Genomic DNA, 14542 nt, shown 5'->3' on the forward strand with positions numbered 1-14542 from the left:
TGGGCAGCAACAACGACCCCGGTATCGCGAAGGGCGGCACCGACGGCCCTGGTATCGCAATAGGGAGCACTGATGGTCCTGGTATCACGACAGGTGGCAACAACAGCGCTGGTATCGTCACAACAGCAGTGACGACGGCCCCAGTATCGTGATGGGCAGCAATGATGGCCCCGGTATCGCGATGGGTGGCACCGACAGTCCCGGTATCGCGATGGGTGGCACCGACGGCCCCGGTATCGCGATGGGTGGCACCGACAGCCCCGGTATCGCGATGGGTGGCACCAACAGCGCCCTAACGTGGTGCTCATCAGTAAGAAGGGAGGGAAGGGGGTTGCAGGGCAGCCATCGCTCGGGGTCTGCGGGATCTCCCTGTGCTTGTGGGAGCCCACGAGTCTTTGCATCACGCCTTGCGTTTTATTCTCTCTTCCTCTTTCAATTACTTATCTCACTTGGTTTTTTTTATCTTAGCCCATGAGTTTTCTTACTTTTGCTCCTCATATTCTTCATTCCCATCCTACTGAGGGGTGCGTGGGGCTGCTCTGCCAGCCCCGGCTGCCCCACCGCAGCTCCCCAGGCCCTCACGTCTCCCATCCCAGCAACAGCAGTGGCCGCGGCACTGATTTCTTTCCTCTCCCTTTTGCAGCCTCCTTGCGCTCGTCCTCTCCACGCCGATCTCTCCTGGCTTCCTCCAGCTGCTGTGTCCTCTGGGTAAGTGCAGCTCGACCCCTCCCAAGATGCTCTCGAGTTGGCTGGGGTTTCTAAAACAGAGGGAAAAGGGATGTCTCACTTTTCCTCAGGCAGTTTCCTCCCAGACCCCTTTTACCCCCTGCGCTCTCCACAGACCCCAGTTACCGTTTCTGTTCGATGGGGAACATCTCACTGTGCTGTGCATGGCCAAGACGATGAGGACTCTGGACAGGAAATCCCTTCCAAGCGCAGCTTTCCTCTCACCGTTGGGCAGCGACAACAGCCCCGGTATCGCGACAGCAGCACCGACGGCCCCGGTATCGCGACGGATGGCACCGACAGCCCCGGTATCACGACGGGCAGCAGTGATGGAGCTGGTATTGCGACGGCAGCACCGACGGCCCTGATATTGTGATGGGCAGTGACAGGGGCCCTGGTGTCGTGATGGGCAGAACCAACAGCTCCAGTATCGTGATGGGAAGCACTGATGGTCCCGGTATCGCGACGGCAGCACCGACAGCCCCGGTATCGCAATGGGCAGCAACAACGACCCCGGTATCGCGAAGGGTGGCACCGACGGCCCCGGTATCGCAATAGCGAGCACTGATGGTCCTGGTATCACGACAGGTGGCAACAACAGCGCTGGTATCGTCACAACAGCGGTGACGACGGCCCCAGTATCGTGATGGGCAGCAACGATGGTCCTGGTAGCGCGATGGGTGGCACCGACGGCCCTGGTATCGCAATAGGTGGCACCGACGGCCCTGGTATCGCGATGGGTGGCACCGACAGCCCCGGTATCGCGATGGGTGGCACCGGCGGCCCCGGTATCGCGATGGGTGGCACCGACGGCCCCGGTATCGCGATGGGTGGCACCGACGGCCCCGGTATCGTGACAGCAATAAATCTCAAGACCTCCCAAAATAAATCCCCCTTCCATCCCTCCTGGTGTGACAAGACCCTTAATTAACATTTCATTAATGAAACAACTCAACCCCCCCGTTGTCACAAATCGCTGCATTAACGAACTTCAACTCATTCCAGAACCCAGTTTATTAAGCAAAGCAGAAAGCGCGTTAAACAGAAAGAAAAACACCAAAACCCCTGTTTCTCGGCTCAGATCGGGGCGCTTTACGGCACCATTTTGCCACCATTTCCCTTTCCGGTTCTTCCCACCGCGAGCAGCCGCTGCCCGTTGATCTCACAGCGGCGTTTTTTCCCAATCTCACAGGATTTCAGCCCAATTCCGGCCCCGTTCCGTGCGCCCCCTGGTGCCGGAGATGACGATCGGGCGCCAGCTCTTCCCATCAAACCCGATTCCGATGCCGAGAAACCAAACCCCCCATGGTCGCTTCTTCAAACACACGCGCAGATTCACCCCTTTTCTCCCCAAAAATCCCCCTCTGGATGCGCCGTCCGGTGGGAAAGCCGACGGTGGTTTCGGCGCGGGGGTTTCCTGAGGGCGCAAACCTACCCCGGGCGCTGCTCCGGCGCCGCGATCCCCATTTCGGCTGGTTCCTCGATTTTAAGGCGCTTCGGGGGCGGCTCGGTCCCGGCTTGCGGCTCCGGCATCGCCATTTCGGATGGTTTGTCCTCAATTCTCCAGCGTTTTGGGGGCTGCTTGGTCCCGGCCTGCGGCTCCAGCACCAGCGCTGCAATCACCATTTCAGCTGGTTTCTCCTCAATTTTAAAGCGCTTCAGGGGTGGCTTGGTCCCGGCCTGCGGCTCCAGCATCGCCATTTCGGTTGGGTTCTCCTCTATTTTCATGCATTTTGGTGGTGGCTCGGTCTCAGCCGGCGGTTCCGGCGTCACAATCGCCATTTCGGTTGGTTTCTCAATTTCCAAGTGCTTCAGGGGCGGCTCGGTCCCGGCCCGTGGCTCTGGTGCCGCAATCACCGTTTCGGCTGGTTCCTCCTCAATTTTCAGGTATTTTGGTGGTGGCTCGGTCCCGTCCTGCAGCTCCGGTGCCGCAATCCCCATTTCGGCTGGTTCCTCCTCAATTTTCAGGCGCTTTGGGGGCGGCTCCATCCCAGCTTGCAGCTCCGACTCCGGCATCGCTGTTTCACCTGGTTTCTCCTTGATTTCAAAGCATTTTGGGGGCGGCTCGGTCCCCACCTGCAGCTCCAGTGCCACAATCACCATTTCAGCTGCTTTCTCCTCAATTTTAACGCATGTTGGGGGCGGCTCGGTCCCGGCCGGTGGCTCTGGTGCTGGCACCACAATCTCCATTTTAGCTGGTTTCTCCTCAATATTCAGGCACTTTGGTGGTGGCTCAGTCCCGGCCTGCGGCTCTGGCTCCGGCATCTCCATTTCAGCTGCTTTCTCCTCAATCTTCACACACACTCCCGAGGATGGCACTGGAGCTTCCGGGGACGGCACTGGAGCTCCCGGGGACAGCACTGGAGCTCCCGAGGATGGCACTGGAGCTCCCGAGGATGGCACTGGAGCTCCCGAGGATGGCACTGGAGCTCCCGGGGACGGCACTGGAGCTCCCGAGGATGGCACTGGAGCTCCCAGGGATGGCACTGGAGCTCCCGAGGATGGCACTGGAGCTCCCGGGGATGGCACTGGAGCTCCCGGGGACGGCACTGGAGCTCCCAGGAACAGCACTGGAGCTCCCAGGGATGGCACTGGAGCTCCCGAGGATGGCACTGGAGCTCCCGGGGACGGCACTGGAGCTCCCGGGGACGGCACTGGAGCTCCCGGGGACGGCACTGGAGCTCCCGGGGATGGCACTGGAGCTCCCGGGGATGGCGCTCGAGTTTCCAGGGATGGCACTGGAGCTCCCAGGGATGGCACTGGAGCTCCCGGGGATGGCACTGGAGCTCCCGGGGATGGCGCTGGAGTTTCCAGGGATGGCACTGGAGCTCCCGAGGATGGCACTGGAGCTCCCAGGGACGGCACTGGAGCTCCCGGGGATGGCGTTGGAGCTCCTGGGGATGGCGCTGGAGCTCCCGGGGACGGTGCTGGAGCTCCCGGGGATGGTGCTGGAGCTTGCCATGGACAGCAGGGTCAACACTGCAACCGACACGGGGTGGGGGAAACGGGGTGATGGGACATGGGGATGTTGGGGTTCGGGGGGGAAATGGGGTGATATGAGGTGGGGATGTTGGGGTTTGGGGGGGAAAGGGGGATGTGACATGGGGGTGTTGGGGTTTGGGGAAAGGGGGATGTGACATGGGGGTGTTGGGGGGAAAGGGGGATGTGACATGGGGGTGTTGGGGGAAAGGGGGATGTGACATGGGGGTGTTGGGGTTTGGGGAAAGGGGGATGTGACATGGGGGTGTTGGGGGGAAAGGGGGATGTGACATGGGGGTGTTGGGGTTTGGGGAAAGGGGGATGTGACATGGGGGTGTTGGGGTTTGGGGAAAGGGGGATGTGACATGGGGGTGTTGGGGTTTGGGGGTGGAAATATGGGATCCAACAAGGAAAAGCTGGGGTTTTTCAAGGAAAAGCGTGATACGACAATGGGTACGATTCAAGGAAAAGTTGGAGTTGGTCAAGAAAAGATGCGATATGATAAAGGAAATGTTGGGGTTTGTCAAGAAAAGGTGCAATAGGACAAGGAAAAGTTGGGTTTTGTTGAGAAAAGACGTGATAGGACAATGGAAACGTTGGGTTTTGTCAAGAAAAGACACGATAGGACAAGCAAAAGTTGGGTTTATGTCAAGAAAAGACACGATAGGACAAGGAAAAGTTGGGTTTGTCAAGAAAAGGTGCAATAGGACAAGGAAAAGTTGGGTTTTGTTGAGAAAAGACGTGATAGGACAATGGAAACGTTGGGTTTATGTCAAGAAAAGACACGATAGGACAAGGAAAAGTTGGGTTTTGTCAAGAAAAGACGCGATAGGACAAGGAAAAGTTGGGTTTATGTCAAGAAAAGACACGATAGGTCAAGGAAAAGTTGGCTTTTATCAAGAAAAGACACGATAGGTCAAGGAAAAGTTGGAGTTGGTCAAGATAAGAACCAATAGGACAAGGAAAAGTTGGGTGTATGTCAAGAAAAGATGCAATAGGACAACAGAAACGTTGGGTTCTGTCAAGAAAAGATGTGAGAAGACAAGGAAAAGTTGGGTTTTGTTGAGAAAAGATGCGATAGGACAATGGAAACGTCAGGTTTCGTCAAGAAAAGGTGCGATACAACAATGGGTACGATACGAGAAGGAAAAGTTGGGTTTATGTCAAGAAAAGACGCGCTACAACAAGGAAAAGTTGGGTTTTGTCAAGAAAAGGTGCGATAGGACAATGGAAACGTTGGGGTTGGTCAAGAAAAGGTGCGACATGATAATGGGTACGATACGAGAAGGAAAAGTTGGGTTTTGGGGACAAAAGGCGCGATACGGGACAGCGGAAAACGAGCCAACCAGGTGGAGCGGAGAGCAAGAAACACACGGAAAAACGTCACTATTTCTACCCAAAAGGCAGCGTTGGGAGCCCCAAGAGCAGCGACGACCCCCCCAGGGCCCAGGTGGGGTGGGCCAGGCACCCAAAGCGTGCGATACCTGGGTCGGGCGCCTGCGGGTCGGTGTCCATGTACCCCCAGGGCTTCCAGACCAGCTCCGCGCGCTCCTCGTCCTGCTGCGCCTGCGCTGGGTCGCGCAGGGCCGGCAGCTCCGCCTGGAAGCCGCTCCCCACGTTGATCTGCCTGGAGAGGGGACGGGAGGCGGTGACGGGGACCGCGGCGGCGCGGCGGGGGGGACGGGGGCGTTCTGAGCGCTCACGGCATCATCGTGCTCCGATCGGCACCGAAACCGCGCGGTTCGGCCGAAAACCACAGGGATTCGCTCCGAGACGCGGCAGAGTGGGAGAGACGCCCTGCGAGGGCTCGGAACAACAAAGCGTTGCCGGGGTTCCGCCGCGACATCAGCGCCGCCGGTGACATCAGCGCCTCGTGTTCCGTTCGGAATGGACGTCAATGGGTCCTGGTGGGCCAAACGAGGGGCAGGAAAAGCGCGACGCACCCGTTTTGCGCCCGTTTTTGGTGGTTTGGGGACTCACGGCCGGACGCTGATTTTGGGGGCGTCCTTCACCAGGCACAATCCCAAGTCGCCGTCCATTCTGCCTGCGGGATATTGAGAAATAGAGGGGAAAAGCAACGCTCAGGATCAAAATCATCGTGCCGAGACCGTTCCTTGGCGTCACAACCACAAATTGTCCCAATTCCCATCGTTTTGGTGAAATCGGTCGCTGATGGATCATCCCAATGGGGTTTTGCAGTCGATCGCAGCACTCGGGTGGTTTTTACACCCGATATCACAGCGAAACCCTGGGGGGTTGTTTCCATCCCATATTCCACAAAATCACCCATTTTGGGGGTTTTTGGGGAGCACAAGCTCTGCGTTTGTCACCACAAACCAGCGAGGGGACACCGAACCCAAACCGGGTTCACCGGGCGGTTTTACACCGGGATCGCTCGGCCCGGGTTGAGATAAACCCCCCGTAAACCACAACCATAAAGCGGGGTGTTCCCCCCAAAGCGCTACGTGGGGACATCCGCATCGCACCGAATTAACCCCGCGGGGCGGCCGAAAGCGCTTCAATCCCGGTGTCGGGATCACGAGGGGTTTCGGCCTCCGTCGCCTCTTTTGCTGCGAGATCTTCCCATCCGGAGACGCATTTTTGGTGACCTGGGCAACATCGAACAAGAAAAGGGTTAAAGGTGGAAAACGCACAAAATCACACGGGCGTTTATCTGCTTTTCCTCCTTTTTTGGCTCAAAAGCAAGCGGCGAACCCCAAAATGAGGGGTCTGGGGACCCTCCGGTCCTGCTGATGCTTCCTCCCTTTCACCCAACTCGAGGCGATCGCCGGGTTCCGTATTTCGGATCAATAACCCAGCGGGAGCCTGGAGCCTCCCAGAGCCCGTCCCTGGGGTAGCGGCCGCCGAGCGCGTCCCCATAGCATTATTTGGGTGTAATTTGGGGGGTTTTGGGGCACGTAGCACCCTTGGTTCAGCCAGGGACACACACACGGGTGCTCCGGGAAGCGACTCCGGCGCCGCCGGTTGCCGAATCATCGCACAACCATCCAAGTACTCCTCACCCACCTCGTTCCTTGTCACTGGAACCAACACCGGGATCACCAGGGGGGTTTTCGGACAGTGTCGGGGGTTCGGAGGCGCCGTTTCCATCTCCCAACGATGGTTTCGCGGTGTTTGCATCGCCCGCGTCGCGCACCTGAGCACAAACGGAACCGGGAGCGTCGGTGGCGCTGGAGGATATCAAAGCGCTTTGCAAACTGCTCTTCCCAATTATTTCTCCATTATATAACGAGGATAATAAAACCCGCTACGCTAAACACGACCCAAACCGGGCGGGAGCGCGCAACGCGAATCTTTACACCGCAGCGATTCCCTATTTCTCGTTTTCTCACCCCGTCATCTCCACTCAATCGGCAGCGACGTTCACAAATCATCCAGTTACGCACAATTTGGTAACGACCCCCGCAAAGGGCTTCGACGGCACCGCCAACCCCCTCGCCGCCTTCGCTCAGATCCCCGCTCAATGAGCAGCACCCACGGGTGCCCGTTACCTGCCCCCTCTCGGCGTCCACCGACCACCCGTGGTTCCGGCACATGGAGACGCCGCCATCCTCAACCGGAGCAGCCGCCAAGTGGCTAAAGTGACAAAAATCAGGATAAATAGGTAAAAAAATCAACATGATAAAGCCGCGGCGCTTTTAGAACAGATGGCGTAGTCGGCACTGAAGCTCCAGGCAGGTGGAGCTTGCCCGGTGGAATCAATCGGCGTTCGGTCTCAAAGGTTTCAACCCAAAAGGGTTAAATAGCAAGGATTAATAAATACTGACCCTCATTAATAATTACTGATTGTCATTAATAAATAGTGACCGTCACTAATAAATACTGATCATTATTAATAAATACTGACTATCATTAATAAATACTGATCATCATTAATAAATACTCACAATCATTAATCGATACTGATTGTCATTAATAAATACTGACTGTTATTAATAAATACTGATCATCATTAATAAATACTCGCCATCATTAATCAATACTGATCATCATTAATAGTGACGGTCATTAATAAATACTGATCGTCATTAATAAATACTAACCATTATTAATAAATGCCGATCACCATTAACAAATACTGATCATCATTAATAAATAATAATCATCCTTAATAAATACCATCATTAATCAATACTGATTGTCATTAAGAAATACTGACCGCCATTAATAAATACTGGCCGTTATTAATAAATACTGGTGGTTATTAATAAATACTAATTGTCATTAATAAATACTAACCATCATTAATAAATACTGGTTGTTATTAATAAATACTGATCACTATTAATAAATTATGACCATCATTGGTAAATACTGATCATTAGTAACCAGGTTCAGGTTGGGCTCCAGGTTGGGCTCAAGGCTCAGATCGGGCTCCAGGCTCAGGTTGGGCTCCAGGTCGGGCTCCAGGCTCAGACTGGGCTCCAGGTCGGGCTCCAGCGCTTCCCCGCAGAGCAGCCCGGGGCTCTGGGCAAAGCCACGCAGCTCGTCGCCCAAGGGAAACAGGTCCATGGTCACCGGGCTCCAAACACCCCGGAGCAAAAACCAGAGCGGCCCCAGGACACCCGGGCTCCCAAAGAGCCTGGAAAAGGGACACAAAGAGTTAAATTGGGGGGAGTGAAGTGGCTGCTGATGCTGAGAAACCCCCGGGGGTTCGGGGCTGGGGGGAAAGGGGGGATCTGTATGAAAACTGCTCTGGGGAAAAGGGGGGAAGGGGTTGGGCTGCATGGGAATGGGAGGAGGGACGGGAAAACGGGAGAGGGAAACGGGGGAAGAGGGAAAAGGGGGGAAAGGGGGAAAAAGGGGGGAAAGAGGGAAAAGGGGGAAAAAGGGAAAAGAGGGAAAAAGGGGGGAAAGAGGGAAAAGGGGGAAAAAGCAAGGAAAGAGGGAAAAGGGGGAAAAAGGGGGGAAAGAGGGAAAAAGGGGGGAAAGAGGGAAAAAGGGGGAAAAAGCGAGGAAAGAGGGAAAAGAGGGAAAAAGGGGGGAAAGAGGGAAAAATAGGGAAAAAGCGAGGAAAGAGGGAAAGGGGGGGAAAAGGGAAGAAACAGGGATAAAGGGGGAAAAGAGGGATAAGATGGAAAGAGGGGGGAAGAGGGAAAGGGGGGAAAGAAGGGAAAAGAGGGAAGAGGGAAAAGGGGAGAAAAGGGGGGAAAGAGGAAAAAGGGGGAAAAGGGGGGAAAAGGGAAAAAAGGGGAAGAGGGAAAAGAGGGGGAAGAGGGGGGGAAGAGGAAAAAGAGGGAAAAAGGGGGCAAAGAGGGATAAAGGGGAAAGAGGGAAAAGAGGGAAAAAGGGGGGAAGAGGGAAAAGGGCGGAAAGAGGGAAAAGAGGGATAAAGGGGGAAAGAGGGAAAAGGGAGAAAAGAGGGGGAAGAGGGAAAAAGGGGGGAAAGGGGGAAAAAGGGGGGAAACAGGGATAAAGGGGGAAAGAGCGAAAAGAGGAAAAAACGGTGGAAAGAGGGAAAAGAGGGAAAAAGGGGGGAAGGGAAAAAGGGGGGAAAGAGGCATAAAGGGGGAAAGAGGGAAAAGAGGGAAAAGGGGGAGGAAAGAGAGAAAAAGTCTGTGGGGGGATTGATGGCGGATCTGCCCCAGCCCCGGGGTCTCTCCTGGAGGGGAGGGACGGGCGGGCTCCAGCGGGGGTGCTGAGGAGATGAGGGGACACGAGGGGACCCGAGGGACACGAGGGGACGATGAGGGGACCCGAGGGACACGAGGGGACACGATGGGACCCGAGGGGACGCGATGGGACATGAAGAGACACGAGGGACCAGAGGGGACGCGATCTCCTCACCCGGTGTTTCCCGCCCCGGCGCTTCCCGCCCGCCGGCGCCGCGGCCACGCCCCCTCGCCGCCGGCCACGCCCCCTCGCCGGCGTCACGTCCGGGAGTGTGTGGCGGGAAAAGGCGGGAGGGAGGAGAGGGAGGCGCCGCCGTTTTGGTGGAGGTTGTGAGGGGAACTGGGGGTCGGCGTGAGGGGCATTGGGGGTCGGTGTGGGGGGAGGAATTGGGGTCGGCGTGAGGGGCATTGGGGGTCGGTGTGAGGGGGGGATTTGGGGGGCAGTGTGGTGGTGGGGATTTGGGGTCGGTGTGAGGGGGGAATTGGGGGGCGGTGTGGGGGAGGAACTGAGGGTCGGTGTGAGCGGGACATTGGGGGTCGGTGTGGGGAGGAATTGAGGATCGGTGGGGGGGGCTTGGGGGGTCGGTGTGAGGGGGAATTGGGGGTCGGTGTGGGGGAAGTTGGGGGTTGGTCTGGGGAGGATTTGAGGGGTCAGTGTGGGGAGGATTTGGGGGTCGATGTGAGGGGCATTAGGGGTTGGTGTGGGGGGCAGGAACTGGGGGTCAGTGTGTGGGGGGGCATTGGGGGTCGGTGCGAGGGGGAATTAGGGTCCAGTGGGGGGGCACTGGGGGTCGGTGTTTGAGGGGGGAATTGGGGGGTCGGTGTGGGGGGGTCAGTGCAGGGGGGGCCTTGGGGGTCGGTGTGAGGGGGCATTGGGGGTCAGTCTGGGGAGGAATTGGGGGTCGGTGTGTGGGGGGGCATTGGGGATCAGTGTGGGGGGGAATTGGGGGTCGGTGTGGGGGGGAATTGGGGTCTGGTGTGGGGGGGGGGACATTGGGGGTCGGTGTGAGGGGGAATTGGGGGTCGGTGTGGGGGGGAAGTTGGGGGTTGGTCTGGGGAGGATTTGAGGGGTCAGTCTGGGGAGGATTTGGGGGTCGATGTGAGGGGCATTAGGGGTTGGTGTGGGGGGCGTTGGGGGTCAGTGCGAGGGGGAATTAGGGTCCGGGGGGGGATTGGGGGTCGGTGTTTGAGGGGGGAACTGGGGGGTTGGTGTGCGGGGGCGGCCTTGGGGGTCGGTGTGAGGGGGCATTGGGGGTCAGTCTGGGGAGGAACTGGGGGGCATTGGGGGGTCGGGGTGGGGGGAGCTGGGGGTCGGGGTGGGGGGGGAGCTGGGGGTCGGGTGGGGGGTGGATTGGGGGTCGGGGTGAAGGGAATGGCGGGGCCATGAGGGGAACGGAGGCGCAGAAACAACTTTACAGCCTCCGGAGCCATGAACCTCCACACCCCGCAGGGCTCCAGAGCAGCTGCGTTCGTTTCGCCGTCAGGCGCAAGGGGAGCGATGGTTCCACCTCTCGTGCGCCGCTCCGAGGGGCAGGAGCTGCGTTTAAATACAGCGAGGTGCTCATGTCCCAACGACCCCGGAGCGCCCGCACACATCCAGAACCTTTCCCGCTCATCACTGCCGTGGTCTCCGCCTGGACCCCCCCCGTTCGCCTGCGCGGCGCCACCTGGTGCTCTGGAGGAGGGGTCTTTGGATGAAGGCTCCTTCAGCTTCCTCAGGTTTGGCTCCTTGTGTTGAATGGACTGGGACCCAAGCTCCAGGTCGGTTGAACCCAGCCTTGCGCCCCCTTTTTGCTGTAAATCTCGGTTCTCTCGTCCCCTCGAGTTCACAGCTGGTGCCGTAAAACTCCTGATCCTGGCACTGCTGGGTTCTGGTTTCCTTACCATGAGTTCACCTAAAGCTCTGAACTGAGGGCTCGTGTGGCTCAGCCCTAAAGTGTTGGCTCGTTAGTGGGCACCCAATTATGTTTTGTTAACCCTTAAAATGTTCGTGCCCTCTATCAGACCCAGGAGTTCGGGCGGGGATTCAGTTCAGGAGGGACCCGGGAGTAACCCTAAGGACCCAGTAGTTGGGGGGTGTCAAGGGTTAAGATCGTGAAACTGTGGGGACCCCTAATGTCCCCAGGGGCCATTGTGACATCCTGGGGACCCTGCATTGTCCCCAGGGTGTTGTGACACCATGGGGACCCACTTTGTCCCCAGGGCCCATTGTGACGTCTCAGGATCCCCCATTGTCCCCAGGGCCCATTGTGACATTCTGGGGACCCCAAATGTCCCCAGGGCCCATTGTGACATTCTGGGGACCCCCTTTGTCCCCAGGGCCCATTGTGACATCCCAGAACCCCAATTTGTCCTCAGGGCCCATTGTGACATCCTGGGGACCCCCTTGTCCCCAGGGCCCATCGTGGCACCGAGGGGACCCCCTTGTCACTGGGGACCCATTGTGACACTATGGGGACCCCCCTTTGTGCCCAGGGCCCATTGTAACATCCTGGGGACCCCCTTGCCTCCAGGGCCCATTGTGGCACCATGAGGACCCCCTTTGTCACTGGTGCCCATTGTGACATCCCAGGACCCCCCATTGTCTGCAGAGCCCATTGTGACACTATAGGGACCCCCCTTGTCACTGAGGACCCATTGTGACACCATGGGCACCTCCCCTTGTCGTCAGAGCCCATCGTGACATCCCAAAACCCCCAATTGTCTCCAGGGCCCATTGTGACATCCTGGGGACCTCCCTTTCTCCCCAGGGCCCATTGTGACGTTCCAGGAACCCCCATTGTCCTCAGGGCCCATTGTGACATTCAGGGGACCCCCTTTGTCTTCAGGGCCCATTGTGACACCATGGAGACCCCATTTGTCACTCGGGCCCATTGTGACATCCTAGGACCCCCCATTGTCCCCAAGGCCCATTGCGACATCCTGGGGACCCCCCTTTGTCCTCAGGGCCCATTGTGACATTCAGGGCACCCCTCTTTGTCCCCAGGGCCCATTCTGATACCATGGGGACCACTTTGTCCCCAGGGCCCACTGTGACATTCTGGGGACCCCAAATGTCCCCAGGGCCCATTGTGACATTCTGGGGACCCCCTTTGTCCCCAGGGCCCATTGTGACATCCCAGAACCCCAATTTGTCCTCAGGGCCCATTGTGACGTCTCAGGACCCCCTTTGTCCCCAGGGCCCACTGTGGCACCATGGGGACCCCCTTTGTCCTCTGGGCCCATTGTGACATTCCAGGACCCCACTTTGTCCCCAGGGCCCATTGTGACACCGTGGGGACCCCCCTTGTCCCCAGGGCCCATTGTGACAATTAAGGGACCCCCTTTGTCCCCAGGGCCCATTTTGACATCCCAGGACCCCACTTTGTCCCCAGTGCTCATTGTGAAATTCTGGGGACCCCCCTTGTCCTCAGGGCTCATTGTGACAGCCGAGGACCTTACTTTGTCCCCAGGGCCCATTGTGACATCCCAGGACCCCCCACTGTCTCCAGTGCCCATTGTGACATCATGGGGACCACCCTTTTTCCCCAGGGCTCATTGTGACGTCCCAGGACCCCTCGTTGTCCCCAGGCCCCATCGTGACATCCTGGGGACCCCCCTTGTCTCCAGGGCCCATAGTGGCACTGTGGGGACTCATCACTTGGGCCCATTGTGACATCCTGGAGACCCCCCTTTATCCCCAGGGCCCATTGTGACACCGTGGAGACCCCATTTGTCACTGGGGCCCATTGTGACATCCCAGGACACCCCATTGTCCCCAGGGCCCACTGAGACATCCCGGCGACCACCCTTTGTCCCCAGGGCCCATTATGCACATTCAGGAGACACCCTTTTGTCCCCAAGGCCCATTGTGACATCCTGGGGAGACCCCATTGTCCCCAAGGCCCATTGTGGCACCATGGGGACCCCCTTTGTCCCCAGTGCCCATTGTGACATCTTAGGACCCCACTTTGTGCCCAGGGCCCATTGTGACATCCTGGGGACCCCCCTTTGTGCCCAGGGCCCATTGTAACATCCTGGGGACCCCCTTGCCTCCAGGGCCCCTTGTGACATCAAAGGATCACCCTTTGTCCCCAGGACCCATTGTGACATCCCAGGACCCCACTTACTCCCCAGGGCCCATTGTGGCACCATGAGGACCCCCTTTGTCACTGGTGCCCATTGTGACATCCCAGGACCCCCCATTGTCTGCAGAGCCCATTGTGACACTATAGGGACCCCCCTTGTCACTGAGGACCCATTGTGACACCATGGGTACCTCCCCTTGTCGTCAGAGCCCATCGTGACATCCCAAAACCCCCAATTGTCTCCAGGGCCCATTGTGACATCCTGGGGACGCCCTTTGTCCCCAGGGCCCATTTTGACACCATGTGCACCCCCCTTTGTGCCCAGGGCCGATTGTGACATCCTGGGGACCCTCTTTGTCCCCAGGGCCCATTGTGACATCCTGGGGACACCCCATTGTCTCCAGGGCCCATTGTGAACATCCTGGGGACCCCCTTGTCCCCAGGGCCCATTGTGACACCATGGGGATCGCCTTTGTCCCCGTGGCCCATTGTGACATCCCAGGACCCCAAGTTGTCCCCAGGGACCATTGTGACACCGTGGGGACCCCTTTTGTCCTCAGGGCCCGTTGTGAACATCCTGGGGACCCCGTTGTCCACACGATCCATCGTGGCACCGTGGGGACCCCCCGTTGTCCCCAGGGCCTATAGTGACACCGTGGGTACCCCCTTTATCCCATGAGCCCATTGTGACATCCTGGGGACCCCCTTGTCCCCAGGGCCCATTGTGACACCATGGGGATCGCCTTTGTCCCCGTGGCCCATTGTGACATCCCAGGACCCCGCGTTGTCCCCAGGGCCCATTCTGACATCCTGGGGACCCCCCTTGTCCCCAGGGCTTATTGTGACATCCTGGGGACCCCTTTGTCCCAGGGGCACATTGTGGCACCATGGGGACCCCCTTTATCCCCAGGGCCACTTGTGACATCCTGGGGACCCCCCTTGTCCCCAGTGCCCATTATGACATTCTGGGGACCCCCTTTGTCCCAGGGGCACATTGTGGCACCACGGGGACCCCCTTTGTCACCGGGGCCCATTGTGACATCCCAGGACCCCAAGTTGTCCCCAGGGCCCATTGTGACACCATGGGTACCCCCTTTGTCCCATGGGCCCATTGTGACATCCTGGGGACCCCCTTGT

The 14542-nt window shown here is 58.2% G+C and overlaps 1 protein-coding gene across 1 annotated transcript; it reads right to left on the reverse strand.

The window, feature by feature from the left end:
- Positions 1–5097: 5097 nt before the first annotated feature.
- LOC139826017 (zinc finger protein 541-like) lies at positions 5098–6289 on the reverse strand. Its single transcript, XM_071800773.1, has 3 exons — positions 6192–6289; positions 5409–5749; positions 5098–5332 (listed from the first exon to the last, which is right to left on the reverse strand). The coding sequence occupies exons 2-3, from the start codon at positions 5567–5569 to the stop codon at positions 5098–5100; spliced, it is 396 nt and encodes a 131-aa protein (XP_071656874.1). The 5' UTR covers positions 5570–5749; positions 6192–6289.
- Positions 6290–14542: the final 8253 nt, after the last annotated feature.

The sequence above is a fragment of the Patagioenas fasciata genome, chromosome 33 (genome assembly GCF_037038585.1).
Source record: "Patagioenas fasciata isolate bPatFas1 chromosome 33, bPatFas1.hap1, whole genome shotgun sequence".
Lineage (NCBI taxonomy): Eukaryota > Metazoa > Chordata > Aves > Columbiformes > Columbidae > Patagioenas > Patagioenas fasciata.

Excerpts from the sequence above, each read along its gene's own strand:
- LOC139826017 (XM_071800773.1), bottom strand. The coding sequence starts at position 5,569 with ATGTCACCGGCGGCGCTGATGTCGCGGCGGAACCCCGGCAACGCTTTG. Across the intron at positions 5,333-5,408 it reads GATCGGAGCACGATGATGCC|GCAGATCAACGTGGGGAGCG; the intron begins GTGAGCGCTCAG and ends TCCCCTCTCCAG.